Source organism: Lissotriton vulgaris, chromosome 1_2 (genome assembly GCF_964263255.1).
Source record: "Lissotriton vulgaris chromosome 1_2, aLisVul1.2, whole genome shotgun sequence".
NCBI lineage: Eukaryota > Metazoa > Chordata > Amphibia > Caudata > Salamandridae > Lissotriton > Lissotriton vulgaris.
In genome coordinates, this window is record NC_141686.1 from 107,928,690 (window position 1) to 107,941,174 (window position 12,485).

The 12,485-nt window shown below is 44.9% G+C and overlaps 1 protein-coding gene across 1 annotated transcript in view; it reads left to right on the plus strand.

Annotated features, from left to right (window-relative positions):
* The window catches only part of LOC147734640 (protein mono-ADP-ribosyltransferase PARP12-like), a 370,724-nt gene that overhangs the window by 305,279 nt on the left and 52,960 nt on the right, over window positions 1-12,485 (plus strand). Inside the window, exons 10-11 of the mRNA XM_086952939.1 lie at window positions 1,723-1,853; window positions 5,186-5,337. Coding sequence (XP_086809065.1) covers window positions 1,723-1,853; window positions 5,186-5,337 — 283 coding nt within the window. The remainder of the gene's footprint in view (window positions 1-1,722; window positions 1,854-5,185; window positions 5,338-12,485) is intronic.

The following is a 12,485-nucleotide window of genomic DNA, read 5'->3' on the forward strand; positions in this document are numbered from 1 at the left end:
TATAAATATAAATAAAACCCACAGAAACCAAATATATGATAAAGGTAAAAATATGTGACTCTTAAGTTGAAAGTCAAGATAACCTTATGCTTTCTGAGCAAAACATCTGGAGCAATCAACCAAAGCATCAGCTAGAAGGTTGATTCTGCAAGACAAAATGAAGAGATTTAGAAAAAGGAGTCCTTTAATAGACAAGCTGGTGTCACACATTTGACACAGCTGACAAGATTCATAATGTCACTGACAACTACATAAATTATTATTGAAGAAAAATACTGGTGCTAAGGTTTTTACATAGCACAATGCCACAGACGCACATACATATTTCAGTGATATGCAATGGAAAGTGCAGAAATATCCCAGTAATATCAGGACATTTACCATGAAGGTAATCCAAAGTTAAAAACATGGGTGTATTGTTCGACTCCAAATTGTCTTTTGAGAATCAGATTAGCAGTGTGGCCTTGGAAACGTTTTGGACCCTCAAAATCCTGATAGAGAACCTGGACCTGATTCCGACAGCATTAAAGAAAACCATAGTACACACCCTGGTAACCTCGCAGTTAGATTATTATAATGCTTGATATCTTGGAGTATCCAAAGGGAGTTTAAAAGAACTCCAAGGAGTGCAAAACATGGCAGGACGCTTGGTATTAAATCTTCCCAAAGGAGCGTTTGTATCTGCTGCCCTTGACACCCTCCACTAGTTCTCTCTGGAGAAAAGAATTACTTTCAAAGCCATGTGTTTTGCCACACAATCCTTTCTCACAATAGCCCTAAATATGTGTGCCCAATGATGCAACCTTATCTTCCTTCATTTAAACTGAGATCCATGAAAGCCAATCTACTGTCGGTACCCTGTGTATTTAGAGCTTTTCTTACTCCTACTTGGTAGTCAAGGTCTGGAACTCCTTACAGGTCAATCTGAGAGTGGAATATTCCAAAATTATGCTCTGGGCAGACTTAAAACGTGGCTGTTTAGTTCACCTTAGTTTGTTTGGGTGAACATCTGCTCCCCACAGCATTTCTGCTGCAGTCTTAGGTAGGTCAGGCCCCAGCACTTTGGAGGCACTGCATGGTGTAACCAGGCACTTTAGAAATCGCTTTAATATTATTATTATTATTATTATTTTATCTTCTACAGGAGCAGGGATTACTGCAAAAGATCCTGATTACAAATTGTGGAATATCGTAAGTGAACTGGTGTTTCAGCACCAAGCGTTTCAGGGTGCTGGAAGAACAGATCCAAAATTCCACCAGTAAAATCGTATTTGGAAAAGGATGATTTGCAGCCCAGCCCCAGTGCCTCCCTCTCGACGACTCTCTGTCAAGACACGGGAGAGACTTTAACGCCCCCCCCCCCCCCACCCGTCAAGCAACAACCTCCCCTTTCATTGCGGACTTTTACTTTTTCTTCTCCCACCCATCCCAACCCTTCCCCCCCTGTCCTGCACAAGCCTCCTCACACACATTTGCCAGTTGCTCTGAGCAGGTGGTAACAGGAGCATTAAATCACATGGAAATGTGAATTCTGTGCAGAATTCATCCTGGTAAATCCAGGTCCCTGCAGTTATTTTCCATTCCTTATGGATCAGGAGGAATTATGTGTGGAGATTCCGGCCAGTACTGAATACTCTAGCCACCCAGAACTTCCACACATAATTCCTCCTGACTTCTAATCAAGGCCCTAAGTGTAAAACCATGTATTTCTTTATCTTTCAGTTGGTGGATGTTCATAGGACCTCTTCTGAATTCAAAGAAATTGAAAGAGAATTTGAAAAGACCATGCGTGGATATTCAATACTGAAATTAAAGAGGGTTCAGAATCCATCACTCTGGGAAGTTTATCAAATGTAAGTGTTTTACGGCTTGATTGGCATTGTTTCCAGTAGAAAATTATTTTGAAAGAGTCTTTATTAAAGTCACAGGGGTTGGTCAACACGGTGGAAGGAGGTGGTGGGAAGCAACGTGGGGAAGATGAAAGCAACATAGAGGGGATGAGGAGGAGAGGCAACGGGCAAGAGAGAAGGAGGGAGTGGGTGGGGAAAGCCTCAGGAAGGGTAGGGGAGAAGGAAAAGTAATGGCAATAGAGCAATGTGTTTTGGGCACTGGAGATGCACATGGGCGAGAGAGAGCAACACAGAGCGCAAAAGGTAGAAGAGTAGCACACCAGGGAGAAAGGTGGAAAACCACGCATTCTTGTGGGGTGCTTTAAGAGAAACAGAAAAATGAAGTCCCTAAAAGTGAGCAGTGGAAGGACAAAAGTACATTGGAAATGCTCTAGGGCCAGGACAGAGACACAACAGACAAGAAAAGCCACTGAATAGGAAGCAAGCAAATGCATGAGAGGGCAGTTATCCAGTGGTATGCACGTTTTTGTGGAGTGCTCATACACTATTCCAATAGTGTCATGGTATTCTAATCAAACATGCCCTCCCAAAGACATTTGCCATCATCATCTCCTAAGAAAACGGACTAAAAGAAGCCAACAGTGCCTTACAGCAGACGTTTCAGAAGAAACAGCTGAATAGCCATATCTACTATAGTCAGTTCGCATATTCTGAGAAAACCGTTTGACATTGCCTACTATTACTTTGCACTGCCTACTCCCCCAGATGGTGACGCAAATGGAAAATGTATTTTTAAATGCAGTTCATGTTTGTTATTGGGACTACTTTAAACAAAAATGCTTCCTGTTAGAGAACGCAAATGCAGGAGTGAAGAACTGCTGTCCCTCTCTGGCCACCAACCTTATATTTGTAGCCAGGCTCTTCAGGCTATGGGGCACAATATGCCAGTAATTACCACCAGAAGTCAGAAAGTTCACCAGAAGCCATGAATATTTGTCATATACAGTTGGTCAAAACCACATTTCAGGTGGCCATAGAGGTCATGAATGTTCCCTAGAAGGCGGTAAAGGCGAGCAAAGTCAGTGACAGCCACCACCACCTAGGGCTGCCTCAATATGCTGGGGTACTCACATAATTACAAGTGTGGCTAACAGAAGCTCAGGATGGCCACCTTATGCCAAGGGTGTTTCTATTCTGATAGAGATTCCTGCCTTCCTCAAGGGATTTCTTCCAAAATACAAAGTCATTCATAATATGATATAGATACCCTCCAGATTACAGGGCTGCCAACCAAAAGCCATGCATGTCTGTGTTATGATCAGATAGTCACTGATGTCATGAATGTCAACCAGAAGCAAGTGAGCTTCACAATATGCAAGTATGGGCACTACTTAACAAGCTGCCTTGCTATGCAGAAGTTAGCAGATGACTGTTCACTGGCTGTGAGAATTGTTTGCCATATAACTGGGGTGGGCCCACCAGACACCCAGCATGGATGCCGGTAGATAGGAGTGACCACCAAAAGCCGGAACTAGCAACCCAATGCTATTGGGAGGCACCAGATGATATGGACCTATGCAACAGGAGACTAAAGGATGTCAGGTTAACACTACAGACCAAGAAAAGCCACAGAATGATAGGAAGGGCTATTAAATGAATGGGGCAGGCACACTATGTCGGCAATACACACACACACACACACAAAGACATACATACACAAGCAGACACAAGCATGGGCCCACACTACAATGAGCTACACTGGCGGAAACACATATGCACACACGCCGATATATCAACTCACTAGACATATACCCACTTAGTTCAGTTCCACATAGTCACTTACCTTTCTCCAAATCTTCTAACTTTTCCTGTTTCCTTCCCTTCAGCACACCAGTTAAGCTTTGTCATTGAGCATGAAGGATGGGAGCCACCAGAGTCCCACTCACCAAAGACGCTGAGTCTCCAATAAGTTTCCCTGTGCTCACTCACAAATTGAAACAAAGCACAAAGCTTCAAACGCATGGCCCACTCTACAGTCACAGTTTATTTGTGCCACACTTGTCACTTTTTTGGACTAAGCTGTGTTGCTGGATTGAATGCTTGAATTAATCTTAGCCCCTGGCGACTGCTCTTGGATGCATTACAGACCAGTCTTGGGTTGATTGTTTTTCCTTCCAGGGAGGATCTGATCTGGCAATGTGGGATGAACTGTTCCTTTTGAAGTACGGTCAGGTCTGATTTGCATATGGCTGGGTCCAAATGGAGGTGGCATGATGTGGTGTGCAAAATAACGATGGACTGTGATATGGCACAAGCAATCACCAGTGACCAAGATCAATAAAACAATTCAGTTGATCAAATGTTTTGTACTTTTGTGCGATGCCCTAAGTGGGATGGTTATGCCCAGATGTGGGTCCTGGGATCACTGTCCCACTGGAACCAAGCTATGCCTGACTGAAGAGCCCTAACTAAGGTGAAACTGGTGCTAGGTTGCTTGTGTTAAAGTTCAGGGAGGACCTGGCCTGGCAGTTCAGGCTGGACTGTTCCCATAAGGATCAGGGTCAAGACTGATTTGCATAGGGCTGGGTCCAATTTAAGGGTGGCATAGTATTCAAAATAACAATGGCTGGGATGTGGCCCTGTGTAATCACCAGCGGCTGAGATTAATTCAAGCATTCCATCCATCACTTTTTTGTACACTTGAGAAATATTTCATTCCAGGCAGAATTTCAGATAGCGGCAATGGCCCTATGGCAAAATTAGTTGAGTATAGAAGAACAGTGAGGAAGTATCCTCTGCTCTAAAAAAAAGCCACAGCATTCATTGTATCATTGATAATACTCTGTGGGTTCAAGGCGTAGGGGTCACATGGACTGAAGGTAGCTGTAACAGATCTTGGGGGTTATCTTGCAGAAGTGACTCAGGTCTAAGAGGTAATTTTTCAGAGGTGTATGATAGCCGTGATCAAGGGCATGAAGGGCACCTGGTGGCAGTAGAGTACTGAAAGGTGAAAATCTTGCAGTCGTGGCTTAGCAACAGGGGTTTGCCACTTTATCACACTGAAGTGATTTAAAGGTTGGAAGAATATGTGATCATAAAGGCTCCAGCACGGTAGGATATCTGAATTCATTAGTAGCATGCAGCTCAGAGAGGTGTGCTTATCAGAGAGGTGAAGCAGACGCAGGAGATAAGTATACGGAGGAGCATTGCTGTGAGAAGGTTTGCTCGCAACAGTGAAAGGATTAGGAGATTGAATGGAAAGTGGGCACCACACATTATCAGTGCATAATGTTGTTCTCTTTATATATAAAGAAACATCAAATGTGTGTTTCTAGGCAAATGAAGAAAATGAAGACGGTGAACAAGGAAAAGGATGTGATGGAGAAGAAATTATTCCATGGCACCGACGCCTGCCATGTGGATACAATCTGTCGTGAAAACTTTGACTGGAGAATATACAAAAGCTATTCAACGATTTATGGAAAAGGTGCGCATTTTGTAGGAAGAGTGTGGTATACACCTCGAAAAGGAGGTCTTTGAAATGCCTATTGAACCTGTCTGTTTGATGTGCAGTAGCTGTAAGAACAGAAAATGTGTGACTATTCTACTTTGATGAACTATAAATATTGCACTTTAGACCAATATTCTCTACTCCTCTCAGGGAATCCTCCTCGGATCTATATGAAATAATGAAATTCACGGGGAGGTGGCCCATGAACTGACTGGACATCTGTAGGGTACAAACATCACAAATGTACATCTGATCACACAAGAAAAATATTCTTTGTCTTGCCATTGGGCAAAGCTTAAAAAAGTTGGAATACAAGGAAATTCCACAAATAGTTCAAAGAGCAACATGTTGTAAGGTGGAATTGATGAGAATAAGAAGACACAATTTTAACATCAATACATGCACCTGGTACATTCCAAAAATCTACTACAGATCATGTTGAATTCTGCAAGCTTCAGAAGTCCCACCTCTTTGCTTCTGTCTATTACATATACTTCTCTTTACCTCCTAGTAGCTACAACTAGATACTGTACCAGCAACACCCTCTTTCACCCTCCCATACCCCTCACCACATACCACTTTTCTTACCCTTTATGATATGCCAAGCCTATCATTTCCTTTTCAAGATTCACCTTCTTACAGATCTATCTCAATTTAACAAACCCCGGCTCCTCAAGTCACCCCTCATTCTGTTCCATATCTTACCCTTCAGTCACTCAACCGCACATCCCCCTCTCTCTCCAGGAGAGCCACCTCTAAGCCAAATCGTTCTGCCCACCCTCCCACCGCTTCTCCCCTGACACTCACCCTTTCAATGGCCTCCAGTTCACAACCCATTATTTTCCCAATGTAGTGCCACCACCTTTCTCTCCACTCAACACCTCACCTTTCCATTCTGACCAGTACACTTGTACTCCTTCAGGTGAGCTACAGATCCTCTCCTCTACACTCCCGTACCATCTTACTGAACCTGCAGATCTGTACAACTTATTGGCTTGGCAACCCAACCTAACTCGGTAAAATCTCTTACACAATTGGAGAAATAATTAATTCATCCTCCAGCCTCCCTGGCTTCCCTTTCCCTCCCTGTTATGAATGCAACACCTTTAAACACCCTTTACACCTAGCCCTCACAGCAGCAGCTTGTGGATGGCCCCTCTCACACTGTCAGACACAACCAAGACATCATCTTTTCAAGATGTAAACAGTCATTGAGATTGAGAAAACCCCCTGATGTGAGTATCTCTGCGACACCCAGTCTTCAAAGTCCCACGTTCACTTGAGCCTCAATCCCTAACACTTGGCAGACTCTTGCGCACAACTTGCTACCAACAAAACAAGTAAACATTACATTAGGCTACCGTTGTGCCTTTCTTGTGCATAACTAACAGCCTACTTTAGCAGTGTTTAACTTGGCCCTTTCTGCAGGGTCATCCCCAGACATTTTGCCTTTCTTCCTCATGTGTTGTTGCTGAATTCGATTTTGTTGGACTTAGGACTCTTTGCACTTTAACCGCTAACCAGTGCTTGGGCTTTCTCCTTAAAACATGGTAGAATTGTCATTCCCCCAATTGGCATATTTAATTTACTTGTAAGTCCCTAGTAAAGTGACACAACATTTCTCAGGATCTGTAAATTAAATGCTATTAGTGGGTCTCCAGCAATAATTGTGCCACCCGCTTAAGTAGCACTGTAAGCATATCTCCGACCTGCCATTGCAGCCTATGTGTGTGCAGTTTAAACTACCATTTCGACGTGGCAAAGTAACCCCTTTACAGGCCCAAACCTTCCTTTTAATACATATAACTCATTCCTAGGGTAGGCCTTGGGCAGCCAAGAAGGCAGGTTGCAATGCACTTAAAAAGTAGGACATGTAATTTTAAGTTTATCATGTCCTAGTAATGATAAACTCTTAAATTCATTCACAATTGCAAGGCCTACCTCTCCCATAGGATAACATTGGAGTTACCGTATAACATTTTATAAGTGTCATTTCCAAATGGGAAAAGGTAACCAATTCATCGTTGGTGTCTCTGGAGTCATGCTTTAAAATCCTATCTTATGGTGAAGTTGGATTTTAAATTACAATTCTGGAAATGCCACTTTTAGAAAGTTGTACAAAAGGGGGTGGTGATGGACGGATCATCTGAACCAATCAAACACTCACACCCAGTCAACAGATCTGGGTTTAATCCATCACCGTTCTTTAGCCCACTCTGCCACCCCAGTTCAGACATGGCTATATGCAAATCAGTCTGACCCTGTATGCAAATCAGGCCACATCCTGATATATCACGTAATGTGCTAATTGATACTCACCTGAGTACTTGACAAAGTTGAGATCCCTGGCCAAGCAAGCACCCGCAGTATGTTATGGTATTTCCCAAAGGGAGTAAAGACTCCTGTGGGCTCTATATCAGAGTTACTGCTTGTGAGAAATTGGGTTGTTGGTTGACTGAGGTGTGAGCCCTGGTTGAGCAGCAACCCCAATCCTTGTCAGGGTGAGGCTTACGCCAGCCCTAAATTAACCTGTGCTCAGCCCTCTGGTAGCTTGGCACAGAGCAGTCAGGCTTAACTTAGAGACAATGTGAAAAGTATTTGTACTACACTTCAAACAGTAATAAAGTGAAAACACCACACAAAAAGAAACACACACCAAGAAAAAAATGCATTCTTTAATGAATAACAAAACAACAAAAATGCAATTAATAGAACTGGAGATATTCAATTTAAAATATTTAGGTCAAAATAGTGCCAAAAAGCACAAAGCACCAACCATGGATATTTAATCATGCCAGCCAGGGACAAAGTCACAAGTTCAGACTGACCACGATGGAGTGCAAGATGGCTACAGGGATCCAGGTAGGCCAGCTGAACAAAGTACCTTAAATCCTGGTTGGCGGAGCGTTGTTGGGATCCACGTCGAAGATGTGTTGTAATGCAAGTTGTTTGAGACATGTCCAATCTACGCAGCAATGGGGATGCCTCGATTCAGCTCGGAGTTGCGCTGAGCACCAGAGGAGATGCTGGAACCACAAAGGCTAGCACAGCACCTTAAGCCCACTTCCAAGAGTCCAGGACTGGGGTGGCACCACTTTGCAGGGTAGACTCACAGATGGCATGTTCTGTCTCTGAGGCATCAGATGAGGAGGCCAATCAAATAGTCCTTGGAGTCACTCTGGGTTCGAGAGATGCAGGTCCAGTTCTCCTCACCCAGGCAAGAGGGCAGTAGGTCGCAGAGTAGCAGTTCCTTCAGAGAAGCAGTCTAGCAGAGTGGCAGTCCTTTCAGCAGCACATTAGCCCTTCTTCCTGGCACGGTAACCACAGGTTCAGATGTGTACTGAAGAGTTGGTGTCTGAGGTCCAGTAGGGTCAGACTGATTTGCATATGGCCATGTCTGAACTGGGGTGGCAGAGTGGGCTAAAGAACGGTGATGGATTAAACCCAGATCTGTTGACTGGGTGTGAGTGTTTGATTGGTTCAGATGCTCCGTCCATCACCACCCCCTTTTGTACCACTTTGTTCGCCATAAGTTGGCAGGGTATGCTCAGACGTGAGTCCCTTTCTCACTTTGCCACTGGATTCAAGCAAGCCAGGCTGAAGACGGCTGAAATGCCAGAAACCGGTCCTCGGAAGCTTGTTTCCGGTCCAGGGAAGGCATGGCTTGGCAGTTCGGGCTGGACTGTTCCCATGAGGCACAGGGTCAGACTGATTTGCATATGGCCATGTCTGAACTGGGGTGGCAGATTGGGCTAAAGAACGGTGATGGATTAAACCCAGATCTGTTGACTGGGTGTGAGGGTTTTATTGGTTTAGATGCTCCGTCCATCACCACCCCCTTTTGTACCACTTTGTTCGCCATAAGTTGGCAGGGTATGCTCAGACGTGAGTCCCTTGCTCACTTTGCCACTGGATTCAAGCAAGCCAGGCTGAAGACGGCTGAAATGCCAGAAACCGGTCCTTGGAAGCTTGTTTCCAGTCCAGGGAAGGTATGGCTTGGCAGTTCGGGCTGGACTGTTCCCATGAGGCACAGGGCCAGACTGATTTGCAGACATGATCCTAATAAAAACACAAGACATTGCCTAATAAATCCCCTGTAGAAAATATAGATGAATGTTTCACTAGAGTATAGTCAATGATATAAATTGATACAATCTCCTTCACTCAACTGTCTTCAGGATAATGTTGTGTAAATATGAAGTTACATGTATTTATGGTTTAATTGTGGCATTTAGTCACAAAACAAAGGAGCTGTTAACTTGTCTATCAAAATGAGGAAAAGCAGCTCAAAACAAGAATACGGGAGCAGAACATGCTGAATATGCTCTAATATGAAAAGGATTGGAATGTTTTAAAGATTTATTGGGAAAGATGAGAAGATGGGAGACAGAAAAATGTTTGTTCCTATGTAGTTCCAGACACTGGGCCGGCACACCATAAAGTTTAGCAAATTGTGGGGGCGAAGATGACGGACATGTTGCATTGGGGCTCCCGCTTGGGGCCCGGGAATCCTGTACCATCGATGTTCCATGTAACCACTTTGGGTCACAACCTGCCTAACAACAGGCCGCCACTGCTATGACGATCCCAGCTGGACTTGTGGATGCTGGTGTGTGCATCTGGGCATGGCATGATCTCCCACGTGGTGAGGGGCCTGGAGACGCGCAATCCCATAGTCGGCCCTTACCTGCTGCCTAATTGGATTCTTGATGGGCAGTGGTGGCTGGTTCCAGGGCCTGGGCTGCCCGGTAGAGTCCCTGGTGGACACCCGGGGGGATTTGCCCCACACCTTCTGCTCTGTCGCAGGGCCTCCTCTGGGGCTTGTTATTCTGTGATTCCACTCCCCCCACCTATGGCGCAAGAACTGGCCTGATAGGGGGTGAGTGGATCAAGCCCTGGTGTGATCAAGATGAGGAGCGGTTTAGGGGAGGCCACCTGTGATAAGACTGGAAATTCCAGAGGTGGCCCTCCAGTGTATCCTGGCAGCACCAAGACATGGGGCCCGCACTCCAGTCTTGGCCCGTGAGGTCAATCAGGCGTGAACCAGCCAGGAGTTTGGGGTTGTGGGACGCGGCTTCTCCCGTTCTGATAGAGATGGCACAGGGGATGGGTGGGATGATCGATGGTGTTGTGTGGCGGGCATGAACGTGACCTCTGAGGGCCTGCTGGAGCAGTGGAAGATGGCTGGAGGTGCTTATGAGGTGGGGTGGCTGACCTGGGCCTTGTTTAGGCAAGACGTGACAAAGTGAGGAGGACCTAGTTTGCAATATGAAGTGAGTCGGCACCCCCAGAGCGGGACTTGCACAGCCTTAATTTTTGCCAGTTGGATAGGGGGTAATTCAAAGGCATGGAGGGTTTGGGTGATTGGTCTGGAGGCTCCCCCTGAACACGCTGTTGTTTGCCCTGGGCCCACCCCCACATTTGCAAGTTCTTAGCCACACCAAGAACTTTCTCCTGTCTGGTCCTTTCTGGTCCTTGGGCGATGGATGGCTGAAGCAGCAGCACTGAAAGAGTGATTAGATAGACAAACAAGAAATCTGTTTGATGTGCTAGCCTTAGATGCAGGTACATTTTCCCCCTCATACCGTTAGCCACTCCTGAGAGATTAACAGGAGGTCCACAGAAAATTCAGGTGCTCCTAACTGAGGTTATGTTGCATTACTCTTGTAAACTAGCCTTGCTCCCAAATAACCATCCTAGAGTTGCATTTGTATTTCCTTTTAGCAGGGGACGCGGTCAATTGGGCAGTGCCATTGGTCAAGAACAAGGATCCTGTTTTGTCAGATTGGAATGCGTTTCATTTTGAGTTTGAAAGAGTGTTCCTGAAGCTCAAGTAGAGGCTATGGAAGTTGGAGCTATTACATCCCGTCTTTCTAAGGAAGAAAGAGAGGCCAGGCGAGTAAATGGACAATGTATGTATTGTGGGAAGAAAGGGCACTTCATACGAGAATGCCCTTCCTGACTAAAAAACACTTACACTTTTGTAAACACGAAAGTGGCGATTTCAGTTCTGGAATCTAAAACAGCCAGGAAGTACACCCTCTTCTTTAACAAACATGGAAAACAAAGAATGGAAAGTGCCCTCTTTGTCTGTAGAAGCAGCTAGGGAAACAGAACCACATATAGTGCTTCACGTAATGTTGCAAGATACTGAAGAACCCCATCGAGTTACTGTTGTGCTGGATTCAGGTGCCACTGGTAACTTTATCGATCAGGTATTGGCACGAAAGCTGAGACCTGTAGAAACAAAGCAAATTCATTCCCACAATGAATCATTTGAAAGTTACTGCCAATACATTCTACATACCTTATGTAATAAAAAAGGTAAGAACAACATTTGGAACAGGGGATTCATGGAAAGGAATGTTCCAGCCAGTAGCTTGTTTTACTCAATGATAAGATATTCCGCCAAAAAGGAAAGTTCCTGTAAATACTGAGTCATTATAAATGTATTTTCCAATGTCACAGAACCAGGTCTTCACACTCACAATTGAACGCTAATCCAATGGAGTGGTGCATGAGATGCCAAAATAATATTGATAAGAAAATATAGGAAACAAAGTACGAAATAGGTTTCACAACACTTCCTACCTGGAAGCTGTTTTATTCCTTTGCTGGAGATAGAAGTTTTGCGACCATCCCAGTCTGCCATTGAACACTTAGGGATACTACTGATACTATGCCTACAAACTTAGGCATACTATATGCAGATCAACATAAACTGTTGGACAGGCTAGGCTCAACGGAAACTGCGTTATCGGATATGGTCCTTCGACAGGCTCCCCATTCCACATCCATCTCTGAACTCAAAAAACAACTCAGTGTCCTGAATTAGAGGGCAGGGGATGCAGAGGGCAGAGCATGATGTAATAATGTATGGATCATGGGGGTGCTGATAGGCATGGAGGGCCTCAATCCAACTGTATTTATCAACCAATGGCTCCAGAAAACGATCGCCCCCCCAGGACCTTTCGCTTTTATTCACAGTGGAACGAGCACATAGGGGTACATCTTGGTGCCCTCCCAGGGAATGCCGATGTGTCGCGGTGTGGTATGAATGCTAAATTATAGGGATTGTAATCCTTCCAATCGGTCAAGCTGCCCGCCTGACCTATGCTAGAATG